The sequence below is a fragment of the Tasmannia lanceolata genome, unplaced genomic scaffold (genome assembly GCF_043159265.1).
Source record: "Tasmannia lanceolata isolate RefF3 unplaced genomic scaffold, GAP_Taslan_0.1 ptg000026l, whole genome shotgun sequence".
In the NCBI taxonomy this organism is placed as follows: Eukaryota; Viridiplantae; Streptophyta; class Magnoliopsida; order Canellales; family Winteraceae; genus Tasmannia; species Tasmannia lanceolata.
In genome coordinates, this window is record NW_027518703.1 from 9,039,539 (window position 1) to 9,064,998 (window position 25,460).

Below are 25,460 nucleotides of genomic sequence, written 5' to 3' on the forward strand. Positions count from 1 at the left end.
TTTTTCTTTTTTCTACACTTGTGTGCAAGGCTGTCCATCTTTTATTATATGATAATAGGGTGTTACTTTTTTAATAGAAGTATAAGAGCAAAAAAATACATTAGGGCCCACTTATTGAGATGATCAAAACCGTTCATTTGTTGCTCCCCATCGTAGATATTTCATGTCCCCAAATCTCTTTTCATCAGGTGATCCTAACCCTCCGATATATTTTGTGTAAAATAGATGACTCAAAATGTTTAAATACCATTGCTTACAATTTTTTTAAGGGAGTTGCTAGCGTCCATCGCAGAAGGCATTTCAGTATTTCACGAATGATCTGTTGCATCTGACAGCATCCACACAGGTTCACTTTTTAGTAGATTTTGTCTTCATTCACGAGGTGGCTGCTCTCAGATGCAACAGACCATCCCCGAAATGCCTTCTGCGATGGACACTAGCAAATCAATGATGGAAATTTATTAAAAAAGCAAACGAATAATAAGCAAGCCAACTAAGAAGGTCAGGAGAAGAATACAAACAGCTATAGGGGTGCAAGTTTGGCCCTGTCAGCCCTGAGCCCGAACAGGGTCAGGGCTGGATTTTCCAACCCTGAGGTCGGGTCAGGGTTCATTTTTTTAGACCATGACTCAGGTCGGGTCGGGTTCTAGGTTAATGCCTCGGGTACCCTGACCCGGCCCGACCCTAAGTTTTCTATTATAGAATTAAACCATCTATGTATGTTTCTTTTGCTAATGTTTTCTATTATCTTGGATTGATGTTTCTTTAGATTATTATTATTAATTGTCTCTGTTGTCCGTCATGTTGTTGAATTCATATTGTCTTAGTTTGTTCCCTTTCTCTGTTTATTGATCATTTTGTTCTATATGATAAGTGGTTGCTTTATTTTTGGCACTCTTAACAGGTATTTGCACTAGGGTCAATTAGGGCCGGCCCTGCCCAATCAGGACGGGTTAGGGCCAGCACTGAGCCCTGTAGGGCGGGCCATGGGTTGAGGTTCTTCGGCCCTGACTTAGGGTCAGGGCGGGTCAGGGCCGAGATAATGGGATTTAGGGTTGGGCTAGGGTTTTGAAAAACCCGACCCTGTTGCAGCCCTAAACAGCTAAAAAGGAAAATTACATGCTGTAAACAGAAAAATCAAAGATCTCCAAATTATCTCTTTGGCCCCCGCTTTAGCAAGTCATTTTGCCTCGTTATTAGCCGACCTTTTGACGTGCTGAAAAGAAACTGTTATGTGCGTGATATGGGGAGTTAAATTCATATTACTCTCCTTTATTTTCTGTCATTAAAGACGTGTGCAAGATATGTTTCTTGTAACGTTTAAGAGTCCAGCTGTGTGTAGCTTTTGTGGCTTAGTCTCATAGGTCCATGTATCTACATCACTTAGAAGTATTACCCATTTCCCTATTTTTATACATTGTAATCGTTGGGCTCTCATTCTATAAGAGCAGCCATTGTCATGATAATAAGGTATGTAGAAATTTATTCCAGTTGTGTCTTGCGCACAAAGGAGGACGACCCTTCCCTCGAAGTGGGTCAAGAGGCCGATCTTCCCTCAAAGAAGATCAATCACGTTACGAACCGATCCGAGTACGTAACAAAGTGGTATCAGAGCTATCGATCTTGAGCCATGGCTGCACCTTCGGTGCTTTGAGAATCCATACGTGAAGATCTACAGGAGATTAAGGCATTGGTTTTGATAATGATGGAAAGACAAAGAAATTTTTCGGAAGGCTTGAAGAAAATAAGTGTGATGATCGAAAACCCTGCACGATGAAAAAGAGATGACGAAATAGAAAAAGAGGAGAAAAGAAGAAGGGAGAAAGAAAGCAAATAGAAGAAAAGAAAAATGCGAGAAAGAATCGTTGTCAATTTCAACAAAGTTGTCGTCCGAAAATTCGTCATTCATCTCAGCCTATACGCCATCAAGAAAATCTCCATCCACGACCATTTGTGCGTCAAAGTCCCAATTGTTCCAAACAAGCACGACGATGGAGCTTTGATGAAAAACACGATTAAATTGATTTAAAGGTGGAGCTTCCTCAACACTTGGTGACTAATTACAAGAGGAAGATAAGAAAGGGAGCGAGAAGGAGAAAGAAAAAGAAAAGAGGGAAGAGTTTTGAAAGGTTTTGTGCAAACCCTTCACCATTGGGCGAGCACTTAATTTCCAACCTTGAGGACAATGTTGATTTCAAGGGGGGAGGGATGTTATGTGCGTGATATGGGGAGTTAGTTCCCATATTACTCTCCTTTATTTTCTGTCAATAAAGACGTGTGCAAGATATGTTTCTTGTAACGTTTAAGAGTCCAGCTGTGTGTAGCTTATGTGGCTTAGTCTCATAGGTCCATGTATCTAGATTAGTTAGAAGTGTTACCTATTTCCCTATTTGTATGCATTGTAATCATTGGGCTCTCATTCTATAAGAGCAGCCATTATCATGATAATAAGGTCTGTAGAAATTTATTCAAGTTGTGTCTTGCGCACAAAGGAGGACGACCCTTCCCTCGAAGTGGGTCAAGAGGCCGATCTTCCCTCAAAGAAGATCAATCACGTAACGAACCGATCCGGGTATGTAACAGAAGCATCGTAAACTACCACCCGATCCAAAATCTCCTCGATAAAGTGGGCAAATCTCCATAGGTGAGGGTTCGTACCTTCCAACCGTCTTATGACATTGCGAGAACCACCTTCCACTCTAAAGCTATTCATATCTCTACTCTCAATCAACCTAATCCCTTGGAGAGCCGCTCTCACTTACACCTCATTGGAGTCCGTGATTCCAATAGGTCCTCCACAAATTAAAGGGTTAGAGTCATCTTATGGAGAAGAATTTTTTTAGAACTAACATATACATAAATAAGTAGGCGCAGCCGTAATTTACTTTTTTGCTTGTGGAAATAAACGTCCGCACGAACTAAGCTAGGAATATTTTTGTCATTTCAAAAAAAGATGGAGGCCTTTTTGGGGAGTGATAAATCGACCCCATGCGTCTTTCTCTCTCATGGGGGTCGATATAAGATATATGGGGGTCGATTTATCATTGCCTCATTAAGAATAGATTAGGTCTATATGTGACACAACAAAATATTGAATGTAAGATATAAACAAGGGTTTTCCTTCTTTGGATGCCATAGTTTAAGAAACTTGCACAGGTTAGTGAATGAGACACACCATATCTCGTTTTTTGGGAATACGGGTTGGGCTTTTACCAAGAAATCTGGTCGGGTTCGGGTTGATTGCAGTTCATTTCTTCAGCAAAAGCTAATCTCAACCCGACCCAAGGTGCCCCCTATGTCGTCACAATTGGTATGAGATTAGACTAGCCTTATTTATATTAGGATTATTTATCTTAGATTAACTTCTTTCAATCTTTAGGTATTTTGTTTAAAGTTTCATGATTTGTATTGTTCACGCCACCATAAACAAAACCCCCAGTGCAAACTACAATTCTCAAACTTAGCACAAATGATTGAGTTCTCATATTGTGTTTTTAGACTACTTCATGGTGTTAGTCTATTAGAGCGGGATGATCAGTCCCTTCATGGTCCCCATGCGCATGTCTTTTCGTGTGGTTGTTATTCTGAGGTTCAAATCAGGAGAACAACCTTTCTTGTTTGGAGTTGCCCGAGGAAGACAAAAAAAAGGCCCATTGAGCTGAGCCCACATAAGCACTTTTGGGTCTAGGACCGCACAAAATTGGACCACTGGGAACCCCCTTTGTCTTTCTTCTATGCAATCACTTCGTACCACTTCTATTATGATTGATTTCTGTTAACTACATTCGAATTTTATGCAGAAAATGAATCGTACCCAACCATGATGATCAGATGGAATTGAGAGACTACGTGTGTGCGATCTGACTGTTGAAGATGCTCCCGATGAACACTGTGTGGCAAGCACTGAAGAGACCCAATCTACCCATGTCCTTATGCTTAGATCAATGTAATTTTCAGCCTCTCCTTTTTAGAACAAGGAACACCCAGGAAAAAACCCTAATTGCTTTTGTTTGCCTTGATGTATGTTGCTCCTTTTAAGCAACTACTTGATTTATATAAACAAGAATCAGTATGGGTGTCAATGGACCCAGACAGTTTGATGTACCATCCAAATCCAACCTTAAACCGATAGGATCTAGACACACTACTAGGATTCATGAACATATTTCGGATCTGAAAAAGTTACCGATCTGATACAGACAACTAACAAAAGCCCGTGGGACGTTTCTAAATCTGATTTTATTATATTATTTTATGAAAATACCCTCCAATTTTTATAACATTAAGTAATTTTTCAAGTATATTTTAGTAAAAATTAATCATGTCTATTTTTTCAAATGATTCCTATTTTCAGTATTTCACCATTCTTCTCTCGAGTCTCAAGTCACCCTCTTCTCTTCCTTCTCTCACCAATAAATTTTAAGTCCTTAAACCAATGTGTCGCTGCGGTTTACCTCTCGCCTTCACCCTCTTATGAGAATTTTAACTATATATGTACAATGTTACTAGGACCTACTAGGACACTCTGATCTACCATCCGATTTGAAATGGATTGTAACCGAGACACCGGATGTAGGATCTGAAGAACAATCCAAATAGGATCCGACTGACAATGGATTTGAGGCATTGTATTTGACACATAGGACTAGGGGTGCAACTCAGGTTGGGTTCAGCCCGAAAAAAAGTTGGATCAGATTGGGTGTGTTTCGGGTCGGGTTCGGGTTTCCTAACCTGGGTTAAGTTCGGGTTGAGGGGTTGGGCAACCCGACCCAAGTGAAACGACCCAAGTGAAACCTAACATTTTATTTATTTATTTATTTTATTTTAGTAAGCTTAAAAACTAGGGTCGGGTCGGGTTGGAACTCGGGTAGGATCAGATTCGAATTGGAAAAAAAAGGGTTCCTCGGGTTGGGTCGGGGGTGAACCTCATCGGGTTAGAACTCAGGTTCGGGTTGAGTAAATGGCTCCTCGTGTTGGGTTTGGGCTGGCCTCAACCCGACCCGAGTTGCACCCCTACATAGGATACCCCTATGAATTGGAGTTAGCTTCCCTCATGCACTTGGACTCTTAGCAATTTTGGACTCTTAAGAGTGCGGGATCTTTACTCAGCCATTGAACCCTACCAGTAGAAAACGTCTAAGACTCGTAAATGACTAGGTTAATTCAATGTTTATCACCCTAATGGAAAATGTTTCAAACATTATCAACTTCTTTTTCATTACATAATCAGCACGTGGACTTATATATTTGTCTACATTCATCAAGTTCAAATACAGGATGATTTTCATCTGTGTCCTACGTGGATTGTTGCCGACCCCGACTAGTTTGGGACAAAGGCTTAGTTTGAGTTGAGTTGTTATACGTGGATCGTTGGATCTACATCAAACACGTGAAGAATCTCTGGATTCCCATGTCCTCTAGGAGAGAGTATTTGTGAAGTAGTTTATGTTGTTATGAATGGGATACATCGTATCTCATCAAAATTATATTAGGATTAGACTAGCCTTACTTATGTAAGGATTGTCTTGGATTAATTTATTTCTATCTTTGTGCATTTTGTTAGGAAGTCCGATTGAATCCTTAGGAGGTCTACTTGCCTTGAATTAACCTCTCCCCCTCTTTTGTAGGGAAATGTTATCAGCACTCCCGTATTTTGATGATCGCACTCCTCACTTTATTAAAAAGTACGGTATAGCCTACACCATAAGATGATCCAAACCATCCATTAGATGGGCCACAACCTAAATAGATAATGCCCCAAAAATCATTTCCATAGATTGATCCTAACCCCTTACCCCCCGATCTATAGAGGGACTGAATATTAGAGGGTTGATCCTCACCCTCCATAGTTTGATGGCATAACAAGTGTAAAATCATGAAATAGGCATAACAAGTGTAAAATCAAGAAAAAGTGGTATTGTGGTCCACCATATGAACGGCCTGGATTCTAAAGTACATCTGTGCACAACATTTTGGTTCGTTGATGTCTATACGAGAGAGACAGAGAGACAGAGAGAGAGAGAGAGAGAGAGAGAGAGAGAGAGAACACAAAATCAACGGGAGACTTTGACACAAAATCAATGGGCGCCTCTCTGTCGAGTCTACACGAAACCGAGACCTTCCGCGTCTATAAAAAACTGCACCCCCTCTTTTACAATTTCAGCCCCCCCCCCCCCCCCCCCCCCGGCCACTAAACCCATTTTCTTCTTTTCCTTTGTTCCTCTCTACATTTATCGATCAATTGAAGCTCTCCATTAATCTTTCTTGAAAAAAAAAAAAAAATGGGGTTTCAGATTCTCCTCCTCTCTCTTTCACTCTTCTTAATTGTTCCTCGTCTCTCTCATTCCTCCTCTCTTCACCTTCCTGGTTGGCTCGGAGAAAAGTAGGCCCCCTTCTTCTCATCTCCCTCTCTCTCTCTCTTTTCTCTCTATTTTCTCATTTGTTCTCTTTTCTTCAGGGATGGGTCAGTTCTGAAAATGAAGACGGACCCGCGTTCTGCTTTTGATCCGACTCGAGTCACCCAACTCTCCTGGCATCCTAGGTCTCAATCTTTCTTATCTTTATCAATTTTTTTCTATTTTTTTCTATTTTTTTCCTCCGATTTTTACTCTCAGATATGTGGGTTTTATTCTAGGGCTTTCTTGTACAAGGGTTTTCTCTCGGATGAGGAATGTGATCACCTAATTGAACTGGTATTTTTTTTTTCAATTGGGTATAAGTATAATTGAATTTGTGAAGATTTCTTATTTTGTGAGAAAAAATCAGTCTAAGGGTAAGCTGGAGAAATCAATGGTGGCGGATAACGATTCTGGGAAGAGTATAATGAGCACAGTGCGAACGAGTTCCGGCATGTTCATCAGCAAGGGTCAGGTATTGCAGAGTCTAATCTTAGTATTTTTTTTTTTATTTGCTATAATTGCTTGGTTCTTTTGTGATTTCATTCTTGTTTATTTTTTTTGGGTTCTGATTGATGCACATTCTGTTGATATCCTGTTTTATTTTGTATAGGTGATGACACTATTTTCTATTGGGTAAAACATACTGACTTATAGGCCCCATTTTGGATTGTTAGGTCCATAAATTCAGAGCTGAATTTTGCGCACTTTTGTCATGTTCCCTTTGATGATTAACATCGATCGATGGAAGGATCTTCCAATCTAAGCAAATCCTTACACACGAATCAATAGAATCACAAGCTTACCCTTGCTAGATCAAGTAACCTTCATATTAATCCTCGTAATTTTCTTATCTCGTTAAGAAGGTACTTAGTATATAGGATATCTTGGCGGTTAGGGTTTATTAGTCTCCTATTGTTAGCCATTTTCTTAATTAGAGTAGAACTCCCTATGAGATTAGGAAACTTTATTAGCTGAAATATGGATTAACCCTATGAGAATTAATGTGGCAATGTGGGCTACACTCTTTTTGTGTGTGTGTGTGTGTTTGTGTGGGGGGGGGGGGGGGGGGGGGGGGGAAGTTAATAATTTATTAAAACAGCAAGAATGGATTACAGGTGCACTTCGAGGGGTAAAGATTGCCCCATAAACAAAGATTCGCTAGAAGCTCCTAATTTGGCAAGACGGTCAGCCAAAGCGTTGGCACTTCTAGGTATAAGAGAAAAAATAAATAGAACCATACACACAAATGCGAGACTATTTGATTAGCCTCTGTGATGCTGGAATTTTCCGTTGGCCATCTTAGATGATCATCAACGTAAGAGGTTTACCCTCTCATTGTCCACCATTTTTCACATTTTGGGGCCGCTTGTCCACCCTATGAACTAACATATCTATCATCTTTCAATATCCTATTGTAATAGAAGTTATGTGGTCCATTTCTCTTTACACTTGACTGTTTGTATTGGATCACTCATAATCATTCATTTGAAGCACCGTCTTGTAGAAGCTCCTAATTTGACGGTCAGCCAAAGCGTTGGCACTTCTAGGTATAAGAGAAAAAAATAAATAGAACCATACACACAAATGCGAGACTATTCGATTAGCCTCTGTGATGCTGGAATTTTCCATTGGCCATCTTAGATGATCATCAGCATAAGAGGTCCCTCTCATTGTACACCCTATGAACTAACATATCTATCATCTTTAGCATCCAATTGTAATAGAAGTTCTGTGGTTACACTTGACTGTTTGTATTGGATCACTCATAATGATTCATTTGAAGCACCGTCTTGTAGTACGTTTCAAATTCCTCTAGAGACCCAATGTCCCATGTGTAGGTGTATGGGAACAGCATCATGGCATACATCATGTTTATGTTATTGACGATCATTTTACAATTAAATTAATTTATCTATTGCTAGGTCTTCATCTCTTCATACCCTTTCATTGCGTTTATAGGCCTTATTTGGCTCCTTTTCTAGCATTTATATAGACCCATATGATGTTTTAACTTTCCAAAATTATCTTATTCTATTTGTCAACTCAATGACTCATAGAAGTTTACAACGGAGCAAGAGGTGGATTTATGGGTAAAGCATTCCTGAGGATAGAAATGCAGTTATATTTTATACTCAATTTATCTCTATATATCTATATTGATTGATGGAAACCTAGAAGCCCTTCTTGCATTATATTAGGAAATTTTGTAAGAACAGAATAAAATGCAATTTCCTCATCATAAAAACGGAAGAGTTGATTGCTTCCTTCTCTCTTCCCATGCACAACTTCTACATTATATATGGACTTTATTTCTGGAGGTCCTTTTTTTGCTCAGTTTATTGCAAAAGAAGGAGGTTGCATAACCCTTAATTGGGATGAGTGAGGGATCTAAAGGCTGTCTCCTTTTCTACTTGCTTACTACCTTTTATGAAATTTTCATCTTTTATGTGTACCATCAATATCTAGTCTCAATTTTTATATGTAGTTTTATAAAAAATTTGAGTAAACAATGTATGTCAATGAGGATAACTTCCAAAAGGAAGGAAAAAAAAAAAAACTCGTAGGTCAAAGACAATAGTAGACACCGTACAATAAACCTGCAATGACCAATTGATAAACAATTGTATCTTGCCAACACTGGAAACAAACTTCCTGAAAGACCAAAATGCCACATGAACAAGCAAAGGTGCAGAATGTTGCTGGATAGGCCTCTTGAATACATATAGGAGAAATTCCCTAGCTTATAAACATGCAAATATGAGGTTGGAGATTATGCTGAAATTCTCTAGTTTAAAGAATGATGCCCATGCTGTCACTGAATCTGTGTCCTGATTTCTCTTTTATATTTTTATTGTGATTATTTGCTCTTTGATAATCTTGATTTCATCACCTACAATGCCAGCTATGCCTCCGTTAAGCTTCGAATCATTGAGAGGAGACTTCCATCTAGCACTAACTTCCATCTTGGGAATTCTGCCCATTATAACAGCCTTTCAATTCCTTCAAATGATGTTAACTGAATAACCCTAGAATTCTTTCTGCGATGTCATCCAACTCGCAACACTAAATCCTCTCTCTCTCTCTCTCTCTCTCTCTCTCTCTCTCTCTCTCTCTCTCTCTCTCTCTCTCTCTCTCTCTCTCTCTCCCTCCCTCCCTCCCTCCCTCTCTCTCCCTCCCTCCCTCCCTCCCTCCCCCCCTCCCCCTCCCCCCTCTCTCTCTCTCTCTCTCTCTCTCTCTCTCTCTCTCAATGGCTCACTAAATCTGATCTTCCACTTCAACCAATGCTTGGACGACCACCTATCCTCAAAGGTATGCATGTTCCTTATATATTTCTCTCATGATCTCAAAAGGAGTGAGCTCCCAAAGAATCGCCCCCCAAATAGCCAATGCCACAAATGTGCCAGCTCATCATGATATATGTGGCGGATTTCGAAGCAACCCACTGAATGCCAAACCACTTGTAGACCTGGTTCCATATTGAGGATGCAATTTTGTAGTGAAGGAAGAGGTGGCCTATGGACTCTTCCTCTGCACACAAAATACACCCCTTTGCCAATTGGAAGTTGTGCTTTTTGAGCCTATCCAATGTGTTGATCTTATTCAAACCACACAGATATGTTTCTTGATTTCTTGATTTTCTTTTATTTTTCATTGTCATTATTTTCTCTTTAATTTCTCTATTTTATCACTTCCATCACCAGCTAAACCTGGATTGCCAAGAGAGCAACCATCGATGTTAAGCTTCATAACAAACAAATAAGCTTTCCATATTCATTGGGCTCAAGCAAGAAAAGAGTTTTTGCACGAGTTACTGTGTGACATCCTCTGGAATTACAAGTTTTTTCGTGACTTGGTTTCAAATGAGGTCGGTGATAGCTGAAGGAACCTATCTCCCCTAAGTATCCTATAACTTAGTTTTGATGGAGAATCTAGTAGTAATCTGGGACGACTCACCATCGTAGATGTAATGTAACTAGAGTTGTGGTGGCATAGATTGCAAGTCTTCTCCCTTCTTATCATCATTAATGATTCAGACAAAGGAGATCAAAGTGTCACTATTTACTAACTGGGTTAAAAGTTTAAGAAGAGCAACTGTGAGTCCTCAAGGGTTAGAAGGATATTTAGTGAATGAGATTGGTTGGACATCAAGTAAGAGTCTGTTTCCTCATGTTCAATGAATACAGTTGTGGAAGTGTTAGACCATAGTAGGGTGTTATCTCTCTGCCTTAAGCTCCTAAGAGTGTCAAATGATGTGGGGACCATCTTGCTATGGAGGGGTTGATATCGGAGGAACTCCTAAAGATTAACCATCATCCCAATTAATGGATTAACTGTTCTTTCAATTAAAAGTATCATCTCTTTCAATTAAAGAGGCACTATACCAATGGTTAGTTTGTTGAGGAGACACCTTACATAGGTTCTTTAAGCAGTAATTGTCCTATATGCAACTTAGATAGGTTCTTTAAGTAGTGATCCTCCTATATGTTTTTAAGTAGATATTCTATTAGTAATAAATAAAAACACTGGAATTGGGCAAATATTTAGAAAATATTGTTAAATGGTAACTTATAGAGGTTATTAACTTGGGCCTTCGGACCGGTGGTTCTCTATTACAATAGAGAGGCTATGAACTTATCCATTTTCAACTTACATTGTACCATGTCTCTTTTGTAATGTGCCGAAGGATTCTTTATGGAGGAGTTTTAGTTTTCACTTTTTCTTTTAATGTAGCCTAGTGGGCTGCCTTGGCCGCATGTAGCATTTCTCTTTCCATTAATAAATCAAACATTATGATTCATAAAATTTTTGTAATGTGGCGAAGATTATTTATAGAGGATTTTTTTAGGGAAATGATAAATCCGCCCCTTTTCATCACTTGGGACACCCAGCAACAGTGTATTAATGACTGCAGAGGGGCTGATGTACTTCACGTCAGAAGGATTCAACGGATCTGATTGCCACGTGCACTGCAGTTGGGTGTCCCAAGTGATGTAAAGGGGCGCATTTATCATTTCCCTTTTTTTAATTTTCTTTCTTTTTTGGCGAGTAAGTTAGGATTGAACCTCCAACCTCAAGGTTCAAGAACAAAGCCTTGACCAATTGAGCTACAGGCTTAAGCCTTTTTTTTCTCATTTTCTTTTAATTTGGCTTACGGGGGTCACCTTGGCCCTTGTGTCTTTTCTCTTTCTATTAACAAATCAAACTTTGTAATTCATAAAATCTTTTGTAATATGGCGAAGGATTTTCTCTAGAGAAATTTTTTTTTTTTTTTTTTGAATTGATTTAAAAAAAAAAATCTTTCAATGCATCCTAGAGTGCTTGCCTTGCCCCTTTGTAGCTTTTCTCTTTCAATTAATATTATCGCGATTATAGTGCAAAAAATAATTCTTTGGTAGTAATAGAAATTTTATTGTTGAAAAAACTCATTATGAAAGGGGTAGAGGTTGTCCCTCACATAGATCAGTCCTATTTACAGAATCTCTAGCTAATGAATCAGCTACTCTTCTCTTACAAATTTACAATTTGCAAAAAGATGTCTCAGTTTCTCTACATAATTTGTGGGCTTCTTCACATAGTTTCAAAACTTAAACTTGACACATTGCATGCAGGTTGCAGTTTTTCGTGATTGGTTGAGACATATATGGTTTTTGTTAAATTTGAATGTCTTATTTAAAGGAAGAAACCTGAGTTATAAATTCCGCTGTTCTCTTTTTTCATTTGTCAGTAACTGGACTACGGATTGTTTGGCCTTATTAATTGTTTCCTATCAGCATTTTGAGGCCATTTTCTACTGTTTTTATTTCTCGTGGACAATGATTGTGGCCTTATCTAATTGTAAGGCTGGAAATTTTATTTTATGTTCCATTTTTTGCCTTTCAAGGATGAAACTGTTGCAGCTATTGAGAGCAGGATTGCTGCTTGGACCTTCCTTCCAAGAGGTAGTGTTATTAAACTTTTCTGGTTAACTTATGACTTCTCATTCAACCTTATCATGTGTCCAATGTGGTGATCAGAAAATGGTGAATCCATTCAAATACTTCACTATGAACATGGTCAGAAGTATGAGCCACATTTCGATTATTTCCATGACAAATCCAATCAAGAACTTGGAGGGCACAGAATTGCCACAGTGCTCATGTATTTGTCTAATGTTGAGATGGGAGGGGAAACTATATTCCCTAATGCAGAGGTAAGTAATTTCAATTAATTCCATAATTCTTTCATTATTTTCCATGTATCAATTAAGCCGGCATACTCTGCAGACTAGGGAGACTCAAGTGAAGGATGATACGTGGTCAGACTGTGCCAAAAAAGGCCATGCAGGTATTAATTGGGAAATTAAGAAGACCCTATGAATACAGAAATTCGTCCTCAAAAAAAAATAAAGGAGAAAAAAACTGAAATTCATCCTCTGATCCTGTAGCACTGCTTATGTCACTTGCACAAATGAGTAAGTCATACTGCACAAATGAGTAAACCCTGTAGCAATGGAGTTTGGGAAAAATTAAAAAGAAAGAGAATCAAAATCAAGCAAGTCACAATGCCTAATCGTTCAATGCTGTTTGAGCTTTAAAATAGAAATGGGTCCTGAGAATCTTTTGTGATTGTGATTTAAGAGTAGGGTCCTGATTTCTGTGGGATGCTCCGGCGCTTTATTTTAATGCTTCAAAGGCTTTCTAAAATGCTTGTAGCAATCAAAATATTTTAGCCTAATCATCCGCTAACACAAATAGATGCAATATGTAAATTAAATGTGCCTGTCAGCATCCAAGGAAGAACGCAACAGAAGTTCGTTATTGTTAGGTTATTATTTACTCTAATCACTAAGAATGAACCTGTGGTTTATTCTGATGCGTGCTTCAGAAAGTGCTAACAAAATTCAGGACTCTTTCCATGATCTGTTTTCTGTTATGTCTTACATATTCTATATTGGTATTGTTTTTTGCAGTAAAAGCCAACAAGGGCGATGCTTTGCTATTCTTCAGTCTTCATCCCGATGCAACGACCGATCCAGACAGCTTACATGGAAGTTGCCCAGTTATCGAGGGTGAGAAATGGTCTGCAACAAAATGGATTCATGTGAGGAGTTTTGATGATGTGAAGAGGCGGACGGGGAGTGGAGAGTGTGTAGATGAAGACGAGCTTTGCTCCCAATGGGCCGACGCTGGTGAGTGCCAAAAGAATCCTCTTTATATGGTGGGTTCCCCCAAGTCACCTGGATTTTGTAGGAAGAGTTGCAAGGTATGTTCATCATAGATTATCTCTGGTTTAGGATGAAGAAATATTTTTTTTCTTGTTTAGGATGAAGATATATGATGACCTGAAGTGTAGCAAAATTTTCTCTAGTTGTGTATAACACTGAGTTTGAAGTTCAGTATTAAAAAATCTTATTTTGGGAACCTTGGTCACTCTCCTTATTATAGAGTGGTGATCATCATCATGATCAGTTATTTACTACCCTGGATGATGTGCCTCCAACATAAATAGCTTATCATTTCAACATCCCACCGGTCGATCATACATGCATGATATTTTTGAGTCAATAGAAATATCTATTGCGTCAATGTCAGATTATTAGTTAAGGGCTACTTTTGGATGACATCGAGATTGCTCCCTACTTGCAAATAAGATTATCTGAAGGGAAATGATATATTCACCCCCATTTCTTCCCTGGGCCAACCTCTTGTAGTGTAAAAGAGTAGTCATAGACAAGGTTTAAAATTTTGGTTTCGGCACCAGTTTCGGACCTTGAAATTTCGAAATTTCAGTTGAAATTTGGTACAAAACCCGAAAACAATATTTTATTCATTATTAAATTTCAGCCGAAATAAATGACCATTTCGGTTTTGGGTGGTTTCGGTGTCGGTCTCCACCGAAATCCAAAATTTCAGTCCGAAATTTCGGATTTCAGTCGAAATTTAAAACCATGGTCATAGATGCACTAGAAGGTGGCCATGGATGAAGAGGGGGAGAATATCATTTATGTAATTTTAATTTTATTTAAGAAATGTGACATTAATTTTCTGGAGAGAGGTTCATTTTTTGATTGGCGCCCATGCTCAACATTAGAGAGTTATGAATTCGTCATGAACTCCCTGAATGTAAAATAATAAATATGCAGGATCGACAAAATGAAATGAAAGATCGAGTCGAGGAGTTTGCTGCCCATATAGAGAGTTTTTGTTACACCAGCTAAAACAATATCAACATTTAATACTGTGAGGTAAAATAAATGATGGGTTTCGTCATGTGCATTGTCTGTTTTCTTTTCCAAAATGACCGTTTTCAAGATCCATCGTATGTCTGTCATGCTATAAGATGTTAGCATGCTGTCTTGCCCAAGGTTTTAAATTTCGGTTTCCGGGGTAATTTTGGTTCTCACCGAAACCGAAATTCAGTAGACGTGCTCGAAATGTCGGTTTTTTGGGCCTAAATTTCGGCCGAAATTACTGAAATTTTGGTAATTTCAGCTGAAATCCTGTAAAGAAATAAACAGTTAATATTTTATCACAAATTTTGCCAAAATTTTGAACAAAATTTGGTACATTTTGGCAATCTCGGTTTCGGAACGTCTCGGTTTCGGTGCTGATAGAAATCCGAAATTTTTTATTTCGTCCAAAATTTAAAACCTTGGTCTTGCCTACCTCAAGCTACTAAATCCATTTCTATGATGATCCTTTCCAACCTGCTTTGATTTGTCTTCAAATATACGGTTATTCCTTCAGAAGATTGCCTATTTGTCCTCTTGATCGATCGGTTTAAGACCCACCCAAAGCAGTTGGTTGGTAGTCCCCTCCATCAGGTTGGGTGAAGTTTTAACTTTGATAGTAGTTCAAAAGGAAAGCTTAGAAAGGTAAGGACCGTAGGCATTTTTTGTGACACCAGTGGAGGTACGATTTCAAACATTTTTTGGGCCCAACACTTCAATGAGGCAGAAGCCAAGGCTCTTCTTTGTTGTTTAAAATGGTTCACGCAATCATATACAGACTCCTCGAATGCTTTGGCTTGGGTTGCAACTCTGATTCTCAACCTCTGAATGTTTTTTTAGAAGGTAACCAGTAACAGATTTATTAATAACAGCAGGACAGATTACAGGTAGAGGTCAAGATTTCTCTCGAGATCTAGGAGCCTACCACAAAGTGCCATGGATTACACCACTAGGGTCTTCAGAACCACTTATTTTCCCTTACTAGTCCTTTTGCCAATCTGTCCCAAAATGATTTGGTTTCCCGAGGACTAATTGAGTTGAGTAGTCTAATTGTATCGAGTGAGAAGCTATCTTTTCAAAAAAAAAAAAAAAAAAAAACTTCTTGAAGAAATGAAATGCATTTATAATCTTGGTGATTGTAAACGAATTAACAGATCATTTATTAAAGGAATGAAATGGATCATACACTTTCTTGTGTGTCGTCGTCGGCTTCTGCTCAGCTAATCATCCATGCTCATCATGCTGACTGTTCATTCAAGTTCTCTATCAAGGTATACAGAAGTAAAACCTTCCTCACTAAAGATGATGAAAGTTAAATCAGTAGAGAAGAACGATAAAGAAGCCTCCCAATTCTGTTCCCAAGTGTGTACCAGAGTCTTGCCCATCAATGTATATGGACCTATAGGATGCAGATGGTCAAGCACCATAATTATCTCCAACCCACAAAAATAATTCTTCAAGATATGCATGATGAAAGAAGAGATGATTAGCATTTCAAAATCAAGGAGAAGAAGATGCTTAAAGGGATGCTAATCTTGATTAGCGTTTATTAATTGAATGATACAATATCGGAACCTTTGTTGGGCTCACCGACGCACAACTCATACGTAAGTCATTGCTAGTTGAGGATAATTGGCGTATTCGATCCCATTCAACCGCACACAACATAAGACCTGCTCCGGCAATTCTTCGGGTTTATTCCCCTGTTTCACCAAAATAACATGTGTTACCACCATCTACAAATTAAAAATACACGTAAACAGGCAAGCAATTAATTTGGAACACAAATTCAGGATGAACAATTAACCTGAATTGTCAAGCCAATATCCAAAACACAATGCTTCAGTCTGTCTTGAAATGCTTCGAACCCTTTTCTCGAGATGTAACTGAATCTATGCATGTCTATATCAATCTCAAAATAGTTTTCTCCCTGTAAATGTGTAGATATAGTAGTGTTTAACGCTTCATAGTTGTGAATACATTCCAAAATTTAAACCTAAAATCATTAAAGATTTCAATGCATTTGGATATGATTCAATTTTCTTTGAAATAGATCAAGATAATGAATGTTGAGACGTCATTCGGATCATAAAGTAAAATAATTAGCAGAAATCTTAATAAAATTGTTGCCATTAAAAAACATAATTAGCGCGCGGAAATCATCAAATGAACTCACCGAGTAAAATTCATGTTGTGGACGAGAAAGAACAGGCTTTTCATTGTAAGCATGCATAAGCTTCCTCTCAGCTGCACCCAAGTGAAGATCATCCACGTTTGATACACGGCCCAAGATTTTTAATCTTTCTCGGATGGGTAAAATTGAATCTACAGGAAAACCTTTAACCTTTTCTACTTCATCATCTATCAACCTCTGTTCCAAAAGAACATGGACATAAATTGACAAAAACATGGTAAATCCCCAAATATTTCTGATGGATATTTACTCCGGCGCCAGGGAAAATAGGATATACAACCACCAGCACTATGAAATGCAAAGTTCTTTCAACAGAACAGAGCTCTTGAAACAATAATTAAAGAGCTCTGTTTTTTTTTAATGATAATTAAGAAGAGCTCTATAGAAAGAAAATATACATGTTGGATTTCAGCACACTTTATATTTCAGTAAAACACACATATGGAAACTTAGTTGGTATCCTCAACTACCTACTTTAAATCTACATGTTCCAAGGCCTTGGTATATGACAAATAAACTAAGTACATGTCTTACTTATACCTATTTGTTTTCTATAAATAAAGATTTCACTTGTGATGTGATGAAGATTACCACATGTAGTTGGGTTCAAGTAGATGATATGCTTAGAAGAATTTAAGTGATGGACATATATGCATACGGGAGTTTTTTTGAGAACGGACAAAGGGCAATTTGGCATTTTGGCAAGGCTAGAAGTGGATTAGTGTGGATATAAACCCACCCTTTTTTGGTGGGTGGGGGTGGGGTAATCTGGGATCAAAACTGCAGAAATATAAGCAGAAACCGAAAAGACAAAGTGATGGTGAGTTTGGCATACTCTGAAGTTGTCTTGGAAATGAGTTGGAAGTTCTTTGGAGAAACTCTCGGAAAGCCTAAAGTACAAAACAAAGCTCATCCCTTCCCCATCAATTTCATTCTGAAAGATGGTGGCTGGATGCAATGGAACCTGCAAAAAGCCAGAAACAAGTGTTATTATGATATGTTATCACCTGGACAAGGAAGAAAACATGGGCTTTTAATTCAACTGCTCCTAAAAGCAAGAAAATAGAGATTAGCAAGGCCCAAAGGATAATGTATTCCTTTGAAGTAACTCTGGATTATTTTAAATTACAAATTTATGGTTAAATTAAATCAGAGAGTGGTCCAGATGAACACCAACACTAAAAAATGTCTAAAGATTTCACCAGAAAGCAACTCTACACAACGCAATTCATATTAATTCATGCTACGAGAAGTAAACTAAGTCAATAATGATCAAATGGTATTGACTTTTCATTTTTCTATATTGATGAAGGCTATGTACTTAGGCTTTGTTGTGTTTTCCTAAAGGTACAAAAAGGATAATTTAAAACACCCAAGCTAGATTATCTTTTATGATCAAAACATTGAATGCATTAAAGCACTTAATAGGGTAGAAGAAAACTAAAATAAAAATGGATCATCAGCAAAAGCTGTCAAAAGTGTAAAATAGGATTACCTGAACATTTACTATAAGCATAGGTGGAAACTTGCCAGGTGCATCTGTAATTGGGAGTTCTACAAACCGAGCAATGTGATCAATTTTCCGCTGACATAAGAAGACATCAACACCAAAGGGATAATATGCAGCATAATTTGGCGCAAATTCTTTCTTTTTATCCCTGCCATACAATCCAAAATGGATGCTAAATTAAGATAGGTTCTTGTAGAAAATGATAGGTTCATGGTACAACAATTTCCATGTGAAAAATATGTTTGAAACAAGATTAATGGAAAAAACAGCCAACTGCATACACTTCTTTACCTGAGATAATTCTCCCCCCGAACCTTGAATGTACCAGGCTCAATATCTGACCAGCAATCAAGCATTTTTTTCTCTAGTGGGCAAAATGGAACTTGGGAACCTGCTAATGGTCTATCCACAAAACTCCTTGTAGAAACTGAGACAGCAACAGAAAGAGGATAAGATAAACTACATCATCGCTTTCAGCATGTGTTCAGCTCATATCCACGATTTTAAAACATCAAGGTGCTGCCATCTATAATATGATGAATAAATTTTAAAATATGAAAAAGAAAACATGAGTAAGGAGCTGGCCTTTCCTTCAAGTAAGTGGTCTTTATGAGAAACAGTGTGTTGGGGAATCAAGGAAGAAGGAAAAGCGTCAAGAGAAGGGTGGTGGTTACAGTCAAGTTGAAAAGCTTCAGGCAGCTATTTGAAAATCCATCCATAATATGATGCATAGGGGGGCATTTTAAAATATGAAAAAGAGTACTCTATTTGAAAAGCATTATGCATTCACTAAACAGGGTGAGCAGCCTCAATGTGTGTCACAGTGTTTTTGTGGTACAACTGTCGATGTAACTATAAGAGGTCAACATGTAGTACATGCATAAGGATCATTCCTCAACACATCCTTTCTTATGAAAAGCACATCTGTTTCTACATAATTCCCTCTTGGAAAAACTACTCGGGGTTCAACAAGTTTCATCTATTATTTTCAAAAAAAAAAAAATCATCTATTAAAGGAATGTTAGAGAACTATACTTCATGGGAGTTCGGCAAGCAATCCAGGGCCGGTAAATAGGGACTGGACGAGTATTCAAAGACAATAATATGAAGAGGTTTTTATGACGTTTTTGCTCCACATGGGAATTAAATATTGAAATGAAGTTATGGCTAATACATGGAAGGATTACGGCTATTTATCTCAAGATTATGGGGACTTTTATAACCCAAGCCCAAGGATGTCAGCATGCATCATAGATGAGATTAAGGATCTATCATTTGTCATTGATGCATCTTTCATTCACATTTTATGTGAAGAGAATGATATGGCATAGATTCTAGCTTAGGGAAGGTGCAGTTACGCCACATATATGTATTGGACCATATATTCCCGGGTGCAATACTTATTATATCTTGCTTAAGGATCTATCATTTGTCATTGATGCATCTTTCATTCACGTTTTATGTGAAGAGAATGATATGGCATAGATTCTAGCTTAGGGAAGGTGCAGTTACGCCAGATATACGTATTGGACCATATATTCCCGGGTGCAATATTTATTATATCTTGCTTTATCAATAACGCGTTATAAAAAAATAACTGTTTCAAGTGGAATTAACGATGTGTTTATTTGTTTTATTTTTTTGTTTAGTTACACGGTATTATTCTAGAAAGTACTTCATAGAAGATTCCATGTGAAGGGGTCCTGTTTCATGAATCACCAAGAGAGATGTAAGGTCACATTCATATTGCAAGATCATCAGCCAACACCTATGAGGACATGGGAAAATTCTCTATAAGTCCCTTATAAAATGCAAAAAAGGAGAAGTGTGGATTGGCAAAGAGATAGCAGAATGCAAAAACAAGCCTTGAATTAAAATCTGATGTAGAGAGGTATACAACATGCTCTACCTGTTTAACTATGCTCTAGACACCGATCTTTCAAAAAATGAAGTCACTTCCAAGAAACCAAAATATATAAATTTACTGAAATTCAGTAAAAAGGAAACTAATGCTGAATATGATCCGATTCTAAAATTTTCATTACACAATAGGCTGATACACTTGAAATCTTGTTCAAATGAAGCACAGTGGAGCTACCCTTTTGACTTTTATGTTGATACTTTAAAGATTTTGCAAGATATGTGCAATTCCAAGCAAAATAGATAAGGGTTTAATGATTTTTCACAAGAAGAATGTTTGAAAAAGTGAGAGGTGCTAGCAATGAAGTCCACTCGGGATTGGTTTTGTCAATAACTAAAGGGGTTTTTAGCTTAACTTGTTCTATACGAAAGCTTGATTCAACAATGAATTTTTGCATTATGTTCACACACATATAAATATAAAATCAGGTCTTGGGATTTCTATCTGAGAATTGATGCATAATTACATGCTTAAAAGTTCTTCTCAGCTATAAATCAAGAACATTTACAAATTTCAAAGTTTGAGTATGTAGCTTGCAACAAGTAAGCTTAAATGGAATTTCCTCAACATGAATAAAATGTTTTGATGCATATTGTATGACTTTTCTCCTTCTGAGATCATGAACTTTAAATCCAACGATGCTGTTCATCTCTAAAGTAAACTAGTCCAAATTCTCTTCTTTTTGAGCTTGTATCTGACCACCTCGGTCCTCGGCTTTTGGCCCTTTTTCTTTTGAATACAATTCCATCATCTTTTTTTTTTTTTTTTTAAAAGTACACTAGTTCAATTGTAATAGTGTATTAGACAAATATTAAGAACCAACAAAAGAAAATTTCTCATCATCAGAGAATGTGAGTGGCACATAAACATAGGAATGAACATCCAGATATTTAAGCAGAAAGAAAGCAGTCAACGTCTAATGAAGATTATGTTCAACTTTTCAACACAAACAAACATTAAGATGAAGCCCAGTACTTGACAAATCCATAAGGAATGCATACTAATAAAGGCATGACAACAAAACTTCACGGACCAATAAAGGAATGACAATTTAGGCAATTTCAGTTTTATGCAGTCAAATACTAATCAAATCTTCGGAGTAGTTTCCTGATAAGAATAACAGTCACGTTCACCATTTTTTTTTTTTTTTTTTTTTTATTACAAGTTCACTAAATAAATCAAACACTGTATGTCTAACTTATGCTTGAATAACCCAAAATATCACACTCAAATAAATAATGGAGACACTCACATAGTGTAGGGTTAGCATGACCTTCCATGGACCGCCATTTGAAGGAAAGTTTCGAGGCAGACTTTTTCCTTGCACTTGGTGGGCCGGGGCTGAGAGATCTTCTCTTGTCAATTGAAGGGGCAGTATGAACAAGACAAGGCAAGCAGGCAGTAGGCAGAGTACCACAATGGTTCAATACTCCCCCTTCCTCCCTGTTAGCACCTTCATCTACAGAAAGTCTAGAGATTTCATCAAGGGAAACTGGAGTCCCAGTATTATTTAAAGGGCCATCAAAATTTGATTGAAAATCAGCTTCTCTTGAGTGCAAAACAGGGGGTCTTGAATTATTACTGGACCCACTGACATATTCAAATGCCGAATTTTCCACATGCAGTTCCCCTAGTTTTGGCAGGTCGGTGGAGGAAGGGATGCTTGGAATAGTTCCATTAATGTCTTCATGGTTAGCATCTTTCAGAGAAGAAATACTGGTTACAGACGCACCTTCAAAGCCATTTAAGGAAAATACATCTGTGCAAATCGAAAATTTATGTGACAAGGATATTTAATTAACATTTCAAACAATTGTAAGGGTTATGGTGTTTATGACATGTACCGTCCTGAACACTTTGAAAATCATCATCATAATCAGACTCAAATATTGCAACAGAATCAAACCATGCCTCGTCAGTACTTCCTGCAAATTCAATCACATTGTAATGTTAAAATATTATCATGCCATAGGATAATAACCACAATTTCCTAAAGAATAAAGCAGCTCCATCATGAAGAACCTTCTAGCAAGATTTGTCTTGAAACTAGACTTATAAATCAGCATAAGATCATAAATTCAGATAAAGAATCTGCATAAATAGTGACAAAAGATGGAGTGTCAACAAGAGATTAGATTAATTATATTAATGATTGGATTAGGGAAGGCATTCATTACTAAGAGATGGATCAACTTTTAATTTTACATACTAATAGCACCATCTTTGTAGAAATGAAGACCAAATAAAGTACAAAAGCGGTTAAAATAACCTTAGAAGGAGAAAACATAAGTGAAAGACAAACAAAAATCCGCCTTTGGATTCTGCTTTTCATAGTCCTTCCTTTATTTCAAGGAACATGACGCAGCCACTCTGCATTCTTGAACAGTGAGGTCACCTAGCACCATTGTCATCTACATGAATATGGGTTTCATTTCACTTCCCTGACTATGCCTTCCAAGTGCAAACCAAGAAAATTTAAGTACTTGCTCGCCATTCCATCAAATTTTTGAAGAAGCTATGAAAGGAAGAATGCCATCCCTACCTGGTTAAAACCATAGTCATCGGGTTCAGAATGGAGGGGGGTTAATGTGTTTACATAACTACATAGATTCCCTTGAACTTGCCGTAAATTATTCTCATTAAAACTTTTTGCTAAGTTCTTTAGGATGATTACTCTTGAACATTGTCATTAATTTGTACTAAGATGCGACTATTTTGTAAAGTCAATATACTCAGAATCTTTAATTTTTTTTTATTGGTAAGCTGGGGTTAGGCAGGACCCCGACATATACTCAGAATCTTTGATGCTTCAATAACTCCAAATCTAATGTTCGAATCAGTAATTTACAACGATTGGCCAATGTCACCTACCCATTCTCTCTTTATCGATACAAGGAAAATTACATTAACAAAAAGGATGGAAATAAGAGTAGTAAATAAACGAAGCTAAAGGTAGGTGAAGGTTCTGATCACAGAATGCTGATCAGAGGGCTTAGTCAATTCCAATAACCAGAGCAAGTAAACGAGACATGGAGAAGTTGAATGTTCTCATGGGTTAGTTTTCTTAGTTGTGCAGTCCAAGGGAAACAGTAGAATTAATCAATTGAGACCTTCACCTAAATTAAGAAAATTCAAAGGTTTCTTTAGTACATAATTGGCATCAACAATCAAACAATAATAACAATACAAAATTGCAACATGATCGTTCGACAAATTTCTAGGCAAAAATTTCTCTCAAATCTCAAAATTTTCTAAAAATTTAACCAAGTATTTTCTTTAAGTTCCAAACTTTGAAGAATTACTAATAGCCCATAAGAAAATTCACCTAAGAAATCTTAAACCATCACAAAACTCCACTCTTAAAATTAAACAAAAGAAATAATATCAAATTAAATCACTATGAACATCAATGCAGCAAGCTAAACCCACAATTCTAAACCCTTTAAACTATAAAAAACGATCGCAATCAAACAAATATTAGAACATAATCCAAAACCAAATTCACAATTGGGTTTTCAATTTCTGACAAGATCAATCAAAACCCACAAAACCAAACAACAGAAATAACCCAACAACACCAAATTCATTAAAAAAAAATTAAACAGTTGAATTAGAATTACAAACCTTGAATACTATATGAACGACGACCAGGCACACCTGCCACTGTAACACCCACTTTCTGAATCGATCCAATAGATTTCCTAGACAAACCCTTTTTCTTAAATACTTTTCTCCTTTTTTTAGACTGTTTTGAACCATTCGATCTCCCGTTCCCAACACAAGCATCAGGCATAGAAACACAGCTCCCCATGTTTTCTTTCCTTAATCAAACCCTAAAATTAAATTTTTACATACTAACAAGAAAATACGAGAATTCCCAAACTGATAAAACGGAAACAAAGAAGAAAGAATGAAAGAACATACACAGATGTTTCGGTGTATGCACTCTCAGAGACGAAAGGTTGGAGAAAGCAGAGACGGTCTTTTATTAGCTCCTCTGTTTTTTTGTTTTTTTTGTCCTCTTTCTCTCTCTGTATTGATTTCAGATCTCCCATCCAAGTCCTAAAAGTCAATAGACGCACCATAGCGGCAGTTGTCTGCGTACGGCATCTTCTTATGTCGTGGGACCCATCTATGTATTCCTGCCACGTGTTGTTATAGTGTTTGTCTTTTGGTGTATACACGAGCGAGCAAGAAGGAAAAAGACGTGTGTGTTTGGTGTATGCGAGTTGTTTTTAGATGGTATTGGCGGTGATTACTAAGTGGGAATGTGTGTGGGGCCCAGTGGAGATTAGTGGTGGGGCCCAAAGAGAATAGCTAGGCAAATAGGTTTATTTCTTTGTTTAGTAGTTGATAGAGTTGTAAACCTAATGTTACCTATCTCACACCAACCACCTAAGTATAAAAAATTGGAAATTATTGTAGAAGTTTCCATTCTTAATAGGTTTGAAAGCTTATTTGATTCTAAGAATAAAATTCACGTGGATGTTATTCATCCGTTGATCTGGCCGGCGAACATAAGCCCAGTCGATTTATAGGGACCCATCTTGATCTGATGATCTTAGACCCTTGATCCATCAGTCCTAGCTTCACATGGTCACCAGAGGAACCGGATTTATTCATCTGGTTGAACCAGTTTTAATCCATGCCAACCCATTATGTAATGGCCGGTTCATGTCAGATCGGGTTACAACGGCTGGTCTGCAGTCACACCAGTGTTTATTATATTAATAGGGTCGCGTGAGAAATAAGGAAGGAAGAAAATGGTGTGGGCCGTGTATTTGGGTCATCTAAACTGTTCATTTGTTGGGCCCTAATGCTTACAGGCCATGCTTCAAAACTCTTCTCCATAGGATGAGCCTAACCCTCTGATCTTTGGATGTTTAAAATGGATGGACAGTATAGAAACCTCCACAGAGGAAGTGTTATGATCATCCTGTGGAAATGATTTTTTTGGCCATGGCCTATCTACGTCCGAGCCCAACAAATGAATAGTAAACCTATATATCATATGCAGGAATGCCTTCATTAGAGCTCATGTCGACTGCAGCATAGTGGGTCTCAGCTTCGGATGGGTCCCACTTGGGTGGAATAAATTAGTTTAGATTTGTGTAGCTTGTGAGCTTGTTATCTAGCTGATTGGTATGAGTAGGAGTCTTAGAGATAAGGATTACGGTATCAAGATTGGTTTTAGTAGGTGTTTTAGAGGAAATGGTGAGCGGCATTTT

At 37.6% G+C, this 25,460-nt stretch overlaps 2 protein-coding genes across 6 annotated transcripts; one reads left to right on the forward strand and one right to left on the reverse strand.

The window, feature by feature from the left end:
• The first annotated feature begins 6,205 nt into the window (after nt 1–6,205).
• LOC143858640 (putative prolyl 4-hydroxylase 6) lies at nt 6,206–13,798 on the forward strand. Its single transcript, XM_077369334.1, has 8 exons — nt 6,206–6,382; nt 6,458–6,541; nt 6,635–6,692; nt 6,766–6,870; nt 12,280–12,337; nt 12,413–12,588; nt 12,662–12,722; nt 13,348–13,798. The coding sequence occupies exons 1-8, from the start codon at nt 6,282–6,284 to the stop codon at nt 13,653–13,655; spliced, it is 951 nt and encodes a 316-aa protein (XP_077225449.1). The 5' UTR covers nt 6,206–6,281; the 3' UTR covers nt 13,656–13,798.
• A 1,908-nt stretch (nt 13,799–15,706) lies between these two features.
• Nucleotides 15,707–24,252, reverse strand: LOC143858586 (uncharacterized). 5 transcript variants are annotated; one of them, XM_077369263.1, is made up of 10 exons: nt 23,857–24,252; nt 22,077–22,157; nt 21,485–21,991; nt 18,603–18,738; nt 18,297–18,459; nt 17,637–17,765; nt 16,784–16,978; nt 16,415–16,537; nt 16,198–16,310; nt 15,707–16,061 (listed from the first exon to the last, which is right to left on the reverse strand). In XM_077369263.1, exons 1-9 carry the CDS (start codon nt 24,041–24,043, stop codon nt 16,209–16,211), a joined length of 1,623 nt encoding a protein of 540 aa, XP_077225378.1. In that variant the 5' UTR covers nt 24,044–24,252; the 3' UTR covers nt 15,707–16,061; nt 16,198–16,208. The 5 variants fall into 5 exon arrangements, with proteins under 5 accessions (XP_077225378.1, XP_077225377.1, XP_077225376.1 ...); XM_077369262.1 differs by having other exon boundaries at nt 15,707–16,006; nt 16,183–16,310; XM_077369261.1 differs by having other exon boundaries at nt 15,707–16,006; nt 23,857–24,251.
• Between the last annotated feature and the right edge of the window lie 1,208 nt (nt 24,253–25,460).

Coding starts and splice junctions, on each gene's coding strand:
- LOC143858640 (XM_077369334.1), top strand. CDS start 6,282: ATGGGGTTTCAGATTCTCCTCCTCTCTCTTTCACTCTTCTTAATTGTT. Junction 6,383..6,457: donor CCTGGTTGGCTCGGAGAAAA/GTAGGCCCCCTT, acceptor TCTTTTCTTCAG/GGATGGGTCAGTTCTGAAAA. Junction 12,338..12,412: donor TTGGACCTTCCTTCCAAGAG/GTAGTGTTATTA, acceptor TGTGGTGATCAG/AAAATGGTGAATCCATTCAA.
- LOC143858586 (XM_077369263.1), bottom strand. CDS start 24,043: ATGGGGAGCTGTGTTTCTATGCCTGATGCTTGTGTTGGGAACGGGAGA. Junction 18,739..21,484: donor TCATGCTAACCCTACACTAT/GTGAGTGTCTCC, acceptor TTGCTGTCTCAG/TTTCTACAAGGAGTTTTGTG. Junction 16,979..17,636: donor ATTTCCAAGACAACTTCAGA/GTATGCCAAACT, acceptor CTTTTGGAACAG/AGGTTGATAGATGATGAAGT.